The sequence below is a fragment of the Schistocerca nitens genome, chromosome 10 (assembly GCF_023898315.1).
Source record: "Schistocerca nitens isolate TAMUIC-IGC-003100 chromosome 10, iqSchNite1.1, whole genome shotgun sequence".
Taxonomy (NCBI): domain Eukaryota; kingdom Metazoa; phylum Arthropoda; class Insecta; order Orthoptera; family Acrididae; genus Schistocerca; species Schistocerca nitens.
This window is the reverse complement of record NC_064623.1, coordinates 204,013,105-204,026,918: the sequence shown is the minus strand read 5'-3', so window position 1 is coordinate 204,026,918 and position 13,814 is coordinate 204,013,105. Positions and strand designations below refer to the sequence as shown.

Below are 13,814 nucleotides of genomic sequence, written 5' to 3'. Positions count from 1 at the left end.
GCCCGTGCTCATTCTATGGTCTGCATACCAGCTCAACCTGTATGCTTTTATCTCTGTAAATCATCTGCAATGATATTGCTTTAATACCTCGCTTCTACAACTACACACTATCACAGTTAAATCAGATGCCTTTTCTTGTAAGCTACTAACAGGCTGATCTTCGGATTCACCAGCCCACATTGTGGCAACATGTTAACACGTAGCCTGAAGTTGATGGCATCTTTCATAATCTGTTGTATTTTCACAATACTTTAGCTTCATTCGCCTTTTAGTAGAATCTGTCAGACTGTGGTTTCATTTGAGGAATACTGACAGCAGTAACTGGTTACCACATTGAGAAAAAGGACTGTTGCCAGCAACTGATTCTCCACTGTTTTACACCATGCAGCTCAACATAGGAAAGTAAATATTTTCGTGGTATTCAGCCATGTAGCATGCTCTTTGGCCCCAAAATATGGAGACAATATTGTTGACTCATTGTAGCAAACATTGTCACAAACTGGTTGACACACTGAACAACAAATACGAGACAGATGTTGCTTCGTACTTTTGAAGTATTTAAAGTCAACTATAGTACAAGAAAAAACATCAATGGATTGCTGTCGAACATTTTTACATGTCGCTCAATCCCTTCCCCACACCCTACAGCTAGCAGAGGTATCTTAATCCAACACTATTTTTATACAAATTGTGAATAATGTATATAACAAATTTGGTTGAAATTCCTCCAGATATTGCAGGGAGATGCTGATAGATCAGCGCTATTGGAACCTCCCATTCCTCCCATCCTTTTAACACGTAGGGGTCAAATATCATTGGAACTGTCACCTATGAGCCTATCAATTTGGAAAACTATGTATTCAATACTAATTTGGATCGTTAATGAGTTTACATGTTATGGCTTTCTCACCTCCACCACTCCGAGGGATGGTTGGGTCTGTTACCACCACAATATTTTTAAACAAATTATACAAGTAATAAATCATTTATATATGCAAGATAATTCTCATTTTATGTTCAGTCGCAACTGCACACTTTTAATTACGTTAAATGTTTTGATCCCTCTGGATCATCTTGTCTACTCAGAACCACATATCAGAATACTCCAGACCTGGCCCTTGCTCCTTCTTTGCACCTAGGGGTGAAGTGTCTTCAGGGCAGTCACCAGTGATACTAGCAACCTGGAAAACTATGGATTCGATACATTTGTACATGGTTGAAATTTCTCCCGAGGTTGCTGAGTTAAGCTTTTGTGCCACTCCTTTTTCACTGCCACCCCCACAGTGCTTCTTTACAGGCTTTAAGTGACATGTGTACAAAATTTGGTTAAAATTTATTCAGGTGTTTTGGAGGAGATGTTGAATGTAAATACATATAGAAAATGATTTTTATGAAAATATGTCTTTTAGACTTGGGACACTCAAATGGTACATTTACCAGATTCAACTTATTATTAAGTAATAATCAGACCATTTGGAAATATTTTGTAGAAGCTCATCAACTGATTAGATGCAAGCAGTGTTTCTCCACACTTGTTCAGTTGACATGTTAAAATATCTGATGGTCTCTTGGTATAAAATCAGAACTGGTAATTATACCCCATTTGAGTGACCTCAGGTTGAATTATACAACAACCTAAAGAAAATGAAGTCATTGTCAGTGGTTTGATGGGTGCAGAGTAAACATCTGGCAGCCCTGCAACCAATTTACACACAAGTGACAACAGCAGTGAGGTTCCAGGATGTGTCTTTGTTGATGCTTGCAGGATGACATATCACCTTCAGAGTTTGGGGGCAGCAAGGCAGACCCAAAGTACCAAACACTGCCATACAATACAAAGTTCACAGTCAGTTTCTTGTCAAAGACTGCAGTGGGTGGCAATGAAGTGGAGACTGCTAGGAATGCCATCAACAGCAACCTGAACAGCAATTTTGGCAGCAGCACTGGTGTTAGCCCTGCAAACACCAATATGAGTCAACAACAACAACAACAGCAGCAGCAGCAGCAACAGCAGGCATGTATACCCACTACATTACATAAATTTGTATCATCTTCAGATTTTCTGCGGATCACATAATAATAAGAATGTAAATTGTAAATTGGAATTGTCAGTAGTACAGGGTGCAGCTAAAAGACCTGACAGTTTTTAACAAATGCCTTGCTTATTGATACAGCATATTGGGGTACATGCGCCATTTAACAGCCTTGAAAAAGGGAGTAGATAACATTTGAAAATAACTTCATCTAAGTTGTAACTATTGTCTGCTATGCTACGTTTCTGTCAAACATACCTCTCAGTATCTGATTTTGTACTGCAGAGATTTCCTGGCAAATAGCGTTATGTGGTCTGTTTACAAATACTTACAATTTAAGATAATCCGCCAAAATAAACCACAGTTTCTGAGATTTGGCGAACATGTGGACAAAGGCCATGCAGTGATACCATTATGAGAAATTGGATGTCCAGGAAATTTAATCCTCAAAGAATTCAGTCCAATGTTTGGTGTGTGAGCAGTTGTCCCATCTTGCTGGAACCACATTCTGTTTCACTTAAGCATACTCTCCATAGTTCAGTACAATAACATTTTGAAACGTTGAGAGGTAAAACCCTCTGCAGTCACTGCAGCTGTTTGTCCTCTGTTCTCCTCAAAGAAGTATCTTTGTCGGTGCTAGGTGACATTTGTGCATGTCTGTATGGTTTTCATTTGACCAACAGCAGAAGTTAAGGTTGTTAAAATAACCAGATGAATGTAAACAAGCTTTTTCAATCATTATGAGAGCCAAGTTACCAAGCTTCAGTCATCACTTCAGGCATTTGTTCTGCAAATATTGTGTCTTGCTTAATCTTGTGTCTTTGACTGTTAACCTGTTTAACCTGTGGTAATTTTGTGGGGGGTGGAGGGGGGGGGGGGTGAATTACAAAGTAGTATTAATCTTTGTAATTAAAAAAAACGTTCTGGGCTGTTTTGCTGTGGTCAAATGGGTTTGAAATTAAAACTCAACATTTTGTTCCCATCTGTGGAGGACATTTTCAAGGGGATTGTGCCTTTGAGTGGTCTGATTCACACCCTGGCGTGCTACTGACTACAGCATAATTCCATTTATGTGTGCTTCCCTGCAATGGTGTGATGTCACATGCTTTAAATACCAGGGTACAATTGGCCGTTGTCAGTTGCTGTTACCTGTTGATACTACCACCACATGGTGGAAGACTGGTAGACATCTTCAGCACCAGGATGAAAATGTCATTCAATTTCATGCCCTCCTCCTTCCTGGTGAAATACCTGGGGTGTTTCATAATCTCGATGGCCTGTCCTTTCAAAATGAATATGATGGTCTCCTGGCTGCAAAGCATGTTCTGCAACTTCTGATCTGTCAATCTACTCCCTTCTGTAATTGCCTTAGTGTCATTTTTTTGTAGTACCCACATACACCTCCCCACAACTACATGGAATCCTACAAATACCTGCTATTTTCAGCAGTTTCAGAGCATCCTTGACCAATTTTAGGTGATCTTGTATCTTCCAAGGGGTTTGTAGATCACCACAATGTTCCATTTATCCAAGATTTTTCCGTTGTGGCCAGTAACATCCTTAATGAAATGCAGTGAAACGTCCACTTTCACAGGCACTTGTGCATCACTATGAGCTAAGAGATATGGTTTTAACACTCTTTTTATCTCGGCAGACAAATAACCATTCTTGAGCAATTCATTACTGAAATGAAATGTTTTAATCCCACATCAAGCAGCTCTGGTTTACACAGGTTTCTTGCTCTATCTGCCAATGTTTTCATCATGCTTCACTTGTGGGTGGTGTTTTGAATCTCAGTGTAGGTAACAGTCTGTGTGCATGGGTTTTCAGTAAACTGTGTGGCCTATCCTAAGAAAGCCAACTTGCAAAGTTTGAAGAACCCTCTTTAAATGACAACTCTAGGAGTATAAAGCAACCCCCTACATATTACTTCCATAGGGATCATCAGGACAAGATTAGATTGATTATGGTGTGCACACAGGCCTCTAAACATTCATTCTTCCCACACTCCGTACAAACATGGAATGGGGAGAAAGCCCTAATAACTGCACAATGGGATGTACCCACTGCCATGCACTTCGCAGTGGTCTGCAGAGTATAGATGTAGATGCAGAAGCAGAACTTTGTCAGTAGGTGTTTGTGGCATGCAGAATTTGTGAGTGACTGGCAAATTCCTTGGAGTTCCTGTCATATGTCGTGTAGCTTTTTAATATTTTCATCTGCAAGTAAAGGTCTCCCACTGCTTTGTACTTCTGAGGAAAATTGTTCTAAATTTTTTTGTTTGACCTTGTCTGTCCACTGACATGTTCTTGGAGACTGGCAGTGATGCCTTAACAGTCTCTGAATCTTCAGTACAGATTTCAACTGCACTACCAACAGATTAAGCCTACTTACTGTATGCTCCACAACATATTGTGATTCTAAATTGACACAATTTCCTCCAACTTCCATTATTTGCATTTCTCCCCCCTTTTTTACCTTAAGAAAGAAACGTTCTTTCATGTATACTTAAGTTAGTCCACAAATGTTAACACCATTTATGTACATACACCCTGCAAACTGACTCAAGATTCAATCAAATGATCAGTGGAACATGTAAGTAACTGACTGTAAAAACAACAGTGTCCTTAATTACCACCTCATTATACCTTTAGATATTTTTTACTAAACTCGTGAGTGATTGAGATGCATTTTTTCACAGATGATGTCAGTTGCACATAGTACTCCACTGTCAGGAATAAACAAAGGTCTGGCAATTGGTGTTGGGCAACAGCAACAACAACAACAACAACAACAACAACAGCAACAGCATGAGAGTTCCAATAACAAGCAATCATACACCAGGTCAGACAATAAAAATATTTTTGTTACATTTTAAAGAAGCTATTTTTTCTGTTGCAGCTTACTTACAATGTTGATCTCACTGTCTTTCTTCATCATGGCAACAGTTCAATAGGCTTACAGCATCATACAAATTTTTGTATGCTAGCCAAAAACAATAACATCATTTCAAGTCATTTCTGATTTAACATTTGGAATACTTACTGCATCTGCCATGTTTCAATAAATACCATAGAGTAAAATAACCAGCATTACTTAATGTGATACAATCCAAATTGTTAATAGAAGAGTCAGTTTGGGACTTCTCTAAGGTAACATTCTATAACTAGCTTCAGTTGTAAGAGCATTGCCTGCAACAGGCAAGAGTTTGAGTTCAGGTGCCAAACTAGAGCACAGTTGTAAGCTTTCGTACCATATTCTTATTGTTTCCTTCATTTTTGGGGTTTCATACCTCGGTCGGTAAAAACAAACCTTTATTTGGATCACATTGTTGTGTGTGTCTGTTCATCTGTCTGATTGTTAATAACTCTTTTTCTCAGGTTTGGGTAGATGTATAAAGTTGAATTTTGTCACATACTTGGAAGTGTAAAAAATTTAAGCTTCTACCTAAATGCAATCAACATACAGCCTTTTATGTCACATTTTGATATATTGTAAGTATCAGTATTTATAACAGGCAAAAAATCATCAGAATCCTCTATTTTTGGGATGGATGAGCTATCTATAAACATAATGTAGGTTGTATGGAACCCTTCTGTATTACCAGATACAAGGAGAGTTGGCTGCTGTCCGTAAACAGCTGGAAGCTGCTTTGGCTACTGTCGACAAGCTTGTAGCTAATGCTCAAAAGTTGCAGTGACATTGGGGTGCCAGTGACACATTTGGTGCCACTGGAATCCCCTGGTGACCTGGATGTCGCTGCAGCTTCTGATACGCAACGTCTGACTGGTCCGTCCTCACTCCAGAGTGGGTGGCAGACAGTGGTGGGTTTGCTTGTCACTGGGCGGAAGGTGAAAGAGGGACCAGGACGTGCGGCTGGCACCCTACGCCTTAGCGACAGGTACGAGGTGCTACCCAGTGTTGATGATAACTCTCAGCCGGCACGGGATGCCTCTCCTGTGGGGCCAGTGGTCAGTTTTCCTGCCAAGTCTGGACAACTACAGAGGGTGGGTATGCCAGTCATTGGAAGCTCCAATGTTAGGGGGGTGATGGAGCCCTTCAGGGAGATAGCAGGCAAGGTGGGAAAGAATCCCAATCTGCATTTGGTATGTTTGCTGCGAGATATCACCTGTGATGTGGAGGCGGCCCTACCGACAGCTATCGAGCGTACTGGGTGCAACTGTCTGCATGTAGTGGCACATGTCGGCACGAATGATGCCTGCCACTTAGGTCCTGAGGCCGTCCTCTCCTCCTCTCAACGGCTGGCTGATTTGGTGAAGGCAACTAGCTATGCACACAGTGTGCAGGCTGAGCTGTCTATTTGTATCATCGTACCCAGGGTTGATCGCGGTCCTCTGGTTTGGAGCAGAGTGGAAGGTCTAAACCAGAGTCTCAGACGGCTCTGTGATGGCATTGGATGCGAATTTCTTGACCTCCGCTATCAGTAGGGTTTCCCTTAATAGGTCCGGCGTGGACTACACGCAGGACGCAGCTACTAGGGTAGCGGAGTATGTGTGGCATGTACATGGGATTTTTTTTAGGTTAGAGGACCCCTCCCTTGGAGCAAACACGATTTGCCTGTTACATCAGCTACAGCAACCTCAGAGACGCTTTGTTCTCACAGATCAGAGATAGGAAAGATTAATATGATTTTACAAGGGGAGGCCGCCAATTGTGAAATTCAGATTCGATTCATACTGCACATAATAAAAGCTCATGGCCAGAGGTGTAATGTGGCAAAGCAACAAGATGCACTTCTCAGCCGTTGTCGAGAAAATCGACAGTTAAAAGAAACCGTTGCAGTGAAATACACTCTACGATTAATAGTTTTCTACAGCGTCGTGGCGCAGCGCTAAGCGCACCGGTTCGTAATCTGAAGGTCGCCGGATCGAATCTCGCGCCATGCAATTTTTTTTATTATTAGTTTTTTGTAATTAAAATATATATATATATATATATATATATATATATATATATATATATATATATATATATATATATATATATAGAGGGAAACATTCCACGTAGGAAAAATATATCTAAAAACAAAGATGATGTGACTTACCAAATGAAAGTGCTGGCAGGTCGACAGACACACAAACGAACACAAACATACACACAAAATTCAAGCTTTCGCAACAAACTGTTGCCTCATCAGGAAAGAGGGAAGGAGAGGGAAAGACGAAAGGATGTGGGTTTTAAGGGAGAGGGTAAGGAGTCATTCCAATCCCGGGAGCGGAAAGACTTACCTTAGGGGGAAAAAAGGACAGGTATACACTCGCGCACACACACACATATCCATCCACACATATACAGACACAAGCAGACATATTTAAAGTTTGGGCAGAGATGTCAGTCGAGGCGGAAGTGAAGAGGCAAAGATGATGTTGAATGACAGGTGAGGTATGAGTGGCGGCAACTTGAAATTAGCGGAGATTGAGGCCTGGTGGGTAACGGGAAGAGAGGATATATTGAAGAGCAAGTTCCCATCTCCGGAGTTCGGATAGGTTGGTGTTGGTGGGAAATATCCAGATAACCCGGACGGTGTAACACTGTGCCAAGATGTGCTGGCCGTGCACCAAGGCATGTTTAGCCACAGGGTGATCCTCATTACCAACAAACACTGTCTGCCTGTGTCCATTCATGCGAATGGACAGTTTGTTGCTGGTCATTCCCACATAGAATGCATCACAGTGTAGGCAGGTCAGTTGGTAGATCACGTGGGTGCTTTCACACGTGGCTCTGCCTTTGATCGTGTACACCCTCCGGGTTACAGGACTGGAGTAGGTGGTGGTGGGAGGGTGCATGGGACAGGTTTTACACCGGGGGCGGTTACAAGGGTAGGAGCCAGAGGGTAGGGAAGGTGGTTTGGGAATTTCATAGGGATGAACTAAGAGGTTACGAAGGTTAGGTGGACGGCGGAAAGACACTCTTGGTGGAGTGGAGAGGATTTCATGAAGGATGGATCTCATTACAGGGCAGGATTTGAGGAAGTCGTATCCCTGCTGGAGAGCCACATTCAGAATCTGATCCAGTCCCGGAAAGTATCCTGTTACAAGTGGGTCACTTTTGTGGTTCTTCTGTGGGAGGTTCTGGGTTTGAAAGGATGAGGAAGTGGCTCTGGTTATTTGCTTCTGTACCAGGTCGGGAGGGTAGTTGCGGGATGCAAAAGCTGTTGTCAGGTTGTTGGTGTAATGCTTCAGGGATTCCGGACTGGAGCAGATTCGTTTGCCACGAAGACCTAGGCTGTAGGGAAGGGACCGTTTGATGTGGAATGGGTGGCAGCTGTCGTAATGGAGGTACTGTTGCTTGTTGGTGGGTTTGATGTGGACGGACGTGTGAAGCTGGCCATTGGACAGGTGGAGGTCAACATCAAGGAAAGTGGCATGGGATTTGGAGTAGGACCAGTGTACATGATCCCATGCCACTTTCCTTGATGTTGACCTCCACCTGTCCAATGGCCAGCTTCACACGTCCGTCCACATCAAACCCACCAACAAGCAACAGTACCTCCATTACGACAGCTGCCACCCATTCCACATCAAACGGTCCCTTCCCTACAGCCTAGGTCTTCGTGGCAAACGAATCTGCTCCAGTCCGGAATCCCTGAAGCATTACACCAACAACCTGACAACAGCTTTCGCATCCCGCAACTACCCTCCCGACCTGGTACAGAAGCAAATAACCAGAGCCACTTCCTCATCCTCTCAAACCCAGAACCTCCCACAGAAGAACCACAAAAGTGCCCCACTTGTGACAGGATACTTTCCGGGAATGGATCAGATTCTGAATGTGGCTCTCCAGCAGGGATAAGACTTCCTCAAATCCTGCCCTGAAATGAGATCCATCCTTCATGAAATCCTCCCCACTCCACCAAGAGTGTCTTTCCGCCGTCCACCTAACCTTCGTAACCTCTTAGTTCATCCCTATGAAATTCCCAAACCACCTTCCCTACCCTCTGGCTCCTACCCTTGTAACCGCCCCCCGTGTAAAACCTGTCCCATGCACCCTCCCACCACCACCTACTCCAGTCCTGTAACCCGGAGGGTGTACACGATCAAAGGCAGAGCCACGTGTGAAAGCACCCACGTGATGCATTCTATGTGAGAATGACCAGCAACAAACTGTCCATTCGCATAAATGGACACAGGCAGACAGTGTTTGTTGGTAATGAGGATCACCCTGTGGCTAAACATGCCTTGGTGCACGGCCAGCACATCTTGGCACAGTGTTACACCATCCGGGTTATCTGGATACTTCCCACCAACACCAACCTATCCGAACTCCGGAGATTGGAACTTGCTCTTCAATATATCCTCTCTTCCCGTTACCCACCAGGCCTCAATCTCCGCTAATTTCAAGTTGCCGCCACTCATACCTCACCTGTCATTCAACATCATCTTTGCCTCTTCACTTCCGCCTCGACTGACATCTCTGCCCAAACTTTAAATATGTCTGCTTGTGTCTGTATATGTGTGGATGGATATGTGTGTGTGTGCGAGTGTATACCTGTCCTTTTTTCCCCCTAAGGTAAGTCTTCCCGCTCCCGGGATCGGAATGACTCCTTACCCTCTCCCTTAAAACCCACATCCTTTCGTCTTTCCCTCTCCTTCCCTCTTTCCTAATGAGGCAACAGTTTGTTGCGAAAGCTTGAATTTTGTGTGTATGTTTGTGTTCGTTTGTGTGTCTGTCGACCTGCCAGCACTTTCATTTGGTAAGTCACATCATCTTTGTTTTTATATATATATATATATATATATATGTGTGTGTGTGTGTCTGTGTATATGCGGATGGATATGTGTGTGTGTGTGTGTGCGAGTGTATACCCGTCCTATTTTCCCCCTAAGGTAAGTCTTTCCGCTCCCGGGATTGGAATGACTCCTTACCCTCTCCCTTAAAACCCACTTCCTTTCATCTTTCCCTCTCCTTCCCTCTTTCCTGACGAAGCAACCGTTTGTTGCGAAAGCTAGAATTTTGTGTGTATGTTTGTGTTTGTTTGTGTGTCTATCGACCTGCCAGCGCTTTTGTTTGGTAAGTCTCATCACTTTCTTTCTTTTTAGATATATTTTTTCCACGTGGAATGTTTCCCTCTGTTATATATATATATAACAGAGGGAAACATTCCACGTGGAAACAATATATCTTTTATATCTTTCTTATATATATATATATATATATATATATATATATATATATATATATAATTAATGAATTGCTTATGCATGTTAGAGAAGGCGGATCGCTCTCCAATTGTATCACCTCCATTTTTCCGTTTGTTTAACAGGGTGTACCAAAGCTCCCACGTCTGCACTGATTTTCGACGATGTTATAAGTTGCGCTAGGGACCGCATCTACCTTCTTTCGAAGTTAGCAGGCAACTACGCTGTTACGCGGCGGCTCGTTTCGGCCCATTCAACATCTGTCCTTAAAGTGTAACGAGCGAGTAATGCAGTTTATATTTCATACCTGCCACAGCAAATTTGTGCTCGTGGGGTTTCTGTTCTAATTCGAACGTTTGCCTTACGCTATACGTATTCGTTTTGGAATATCGTTTCTACGTCTTCCATTAACTATACGTGGTTAACATTATGAAGACAATTAATAACATTTGTGAAATACAACTTTGTTTGCGGAAAACATAATGATGTTATTAGTGTGTGTGTGTGTGTGTGTGTGTGTGTGTGTGTGTGTGTGTGTGTGTGTACACATTTGAATTACAAAAAACAAATACTAAAAAAAAAAAGTTGCATGGTGCGAGATTCGATCCGGCGACCTTTGGATTACAAACCCAAGCGCTTACCGCTGCCCCACGACGCTGTGGAAAATTACTAATCGTAGAGAGTATTTCACTGCAATGGTTTCTTTTAACTGTCGATTTTCTCAACAACGGCTGACAAGTGCATCTTGGTGCTTTGCCACATTATACCTCTGGCCATGAGCTTTTATTATGCACAGTATGAATCGAATCTGAATTTCACAATTGGTGGCCTCCCCTTGTTAGTAAACTGGAGGAGCATCGAAGGAAAGGTCCTAGAATTAGTATCACTTACTGAAGGTTATAATGCACAGATAGTATTGGGAACAGAAAACCATTTCAAACCAGACTTCAATGACAACAAAATCCTAAGGTCAGACTGGAATGTTCATTGTAAGGATAGGTTAGTGTCGTCAACGGTGGCGGCATGTTTATTGCAGTAAGAAATTCGATAAAATATAACGAGGTTATCACGGATTCTGAATTTGAATTAATCTGGGTGAAACTGACTATCAAAGAACAGTCAATAATGGTGATTGGATGCTTTTTGTAGACCACCTGCATCAGGACCTGTAGTTGTAGAGTGAGCTTCAGACAGAACTTGCAGAATATCATTAGTAATTTTCATGATCATGCTGTTGTAATAGGAGGTGACTTCAACTTGCCAGGTATAGATTGAGAGTGTTCTGCCATCAAACCTGGTGCCAGAGACAGGGAATCTTGTGGCATTGTTCTGGATGTCTTGTCCAAAAATTGACTTGAGCAGTTAGAGAACCAACTCAAGAGGGCAACAAACAGACCTGACCTTATCGAATCAGTTCACATAGAGGAAGGAATCAGTGATGGTAAAGCTATGGCAGCATCTATGACGACAGGTCCTATAAGGAATGTTAAGAAAGGTCGGCAGATGTATTTGCTCAGCAAGGGTGACAGGATACAAATTTCAGAATATCTCAGCAGTCAGCCTCAAATATCGGGTGATGGAAAAAGTTCAAAGGCATCGTTCAATATGCCCTAGACAATTATGCTCTGAGTAAGGTTTTAAGGGATGGGAAAAATCCACCACAGTTTAACAGCCGTGTTAGAAAAGCGCTACGTAAACAAAGCGCACTTCATCTCAGATTCGAGAGAAGTAAAACCTAGCTGACAAACAAAAGATGAACGAAGTGAAAATGAGTGTAAGGAGAGCAATGATAGAAGAATTAAATGATTTCAAAAGTAAGATATTGTCAACCGACCTGATTAAAAACCCTAAGAGATTTTGGTTGTGTGTAAAGTCAGTAAGTGGGTGAAAATCATCTATTCATTCTCTCAGTGCCCACACCGGCACCGAAATGGAAGATAACAGAGAGAAGGCCGAAATACTGCATTTGGTCTTCAGAAGTTGTTTTACTGCGGAAGATTGTAACACTGTCCCTCCTTTCAATCATCATGCGAACGTCAAACTGGCAGATACTGAGAAAACCGATCGTGGAATCGAAAAGCAGCTACAGTCGCTGTGCGGAATTAATATTTAATTTAGGGGTGACTAGACACTTCAACAAGAACAACAAACAGGAGTAGCATTGCCAAAACTTAACAAATAGTCTCTAGTCCCCTAATGTTACATCAGTGCCTGTTCCGAACTGGCCACGGTTGATTGGCTAATGGAGATGGATGCCTTCAATAACTGCTTACACAACATTACTGATTTATGTAAGTTATTAATAATAGTTCACTGAAAAACAAGTCTTAAAACACTTCATAGAAAGGCTGGTTAAATAACAGTTCCTTTGATTAATCGGGTAATAAATTCTCAACCAATAATGGTAGCAAACATCATCACTTTGAAATAAAAACTTACAGAATCATAATGGTAGAAAGGTTCCTTACAAACTGCAATATTTACTTTCATTTAACACGCAGATATAAAAACATACCCAGAATTCACCGTTAGCATGTTTTCCAAATTCCAGTATTTATAAACCACTGAACTACAGTGCAGAACTGACAATTTCAAATCTGTCCAATAAGTAATCCTGATAGCAGAAAATTGTGTTCACAAATAAGAAATTTATCAACTTTATGACAACGCCCATCCGGCATTGCCCACACTTTTACACAATCGTAAATTCCATTAGAAAGTGACAGTTACTGCTCAGTCTCCAAACAGTTAAGTAAACCAACACCACAGAAGTCACTGAATGTTAATACAAGTACCGTATTCCACTGCTTTCTTCTCCAGTATCACGACTTCATTATTGTGGGCGAACACGGTACAGCACTGCGTGTTCAGGTCGGGCCCACGCTGTCTTGTTTATCTGCTGTGGCAAAACACCCACAAACGATATTGGCCACAGCTCACTGTAAACTGTGTCCATACAATTGCAGAGCCCACGGCTTATCGTTCCACAGCAGCGTTGAATTCCCGAGTATCTCAGTTTCACCATCAGTTCATTACCAGAGAGTGCCAAAATTATTAATGCACAATTCAGACCATCTGGACCCCAACACCCTGCCATTCTGTCCTCCTTGCTCTTTACTCTCGAACCCTCCACTTCTTGTTGCCAGAGTGCCACTCGCCGCCAACTCGGCACCCCAGTATCTCGGGCAAGACCAATATCGACCTTAACACTCGCAGCCGAAACACAATCATGCCGAAAATTGGCACATCGCTTAGTAGTGGAAAGGCTTCAGGACCAGATGAGGTACCCATGTACTGTTCGCGAGTGGAATGGGGTTGAAGGGATCAAATAGTGGCACCAAAAGTACCCTCCACCTCACACCATTAGGTGGCTTGTGGGGTATGATGTAGATGAGTCCTACGGGCACTCATCTGGACCTTTTTTCTTTCATCTACCAGTGCATTTTCAGTTTCACAAATACTTTCACCATTTAATATTCCATAAAACCACAGACTGTAGTGAAACAATCTAATTCTTAAACTAGAATTTCCTGTTCCTAACCTTCCTGACTGACATATAGGGGGGGAAAAAATAAAGCTGTCACTTGTATGATAACTAATTAGTAGTCAACATTATGCTACA

At 42.3% G+C, this 13,814-nt stretch overlaps 1 protein-coding gene across 1 annotated transcript in view; it reads left to right on the top strand.

Annotated features, from left to right (window-relative positions):
- The window catches only part of LOC126210001 (apoptosis-stimulating of p53 protein 1-like), a 339,336-nt gene that overhangs the window by 258,716 nt on the left and 66,806 nt on the right, over positions 1–13,814 (top strand). The window contains exons 7-8 of the mRNA XM_049939109.1: positions 1,766–2,014; positions 4,735–4,877. Coding sequence (XP_049795066.1) covers positions 1,766–2,014; positions 4,735–4,877 — 392 coding nt within the window. The remainder of the gene's footprint in view (positions 1–1,765; positions 2,015–4,734; positions 4,878–13,814) is intronic.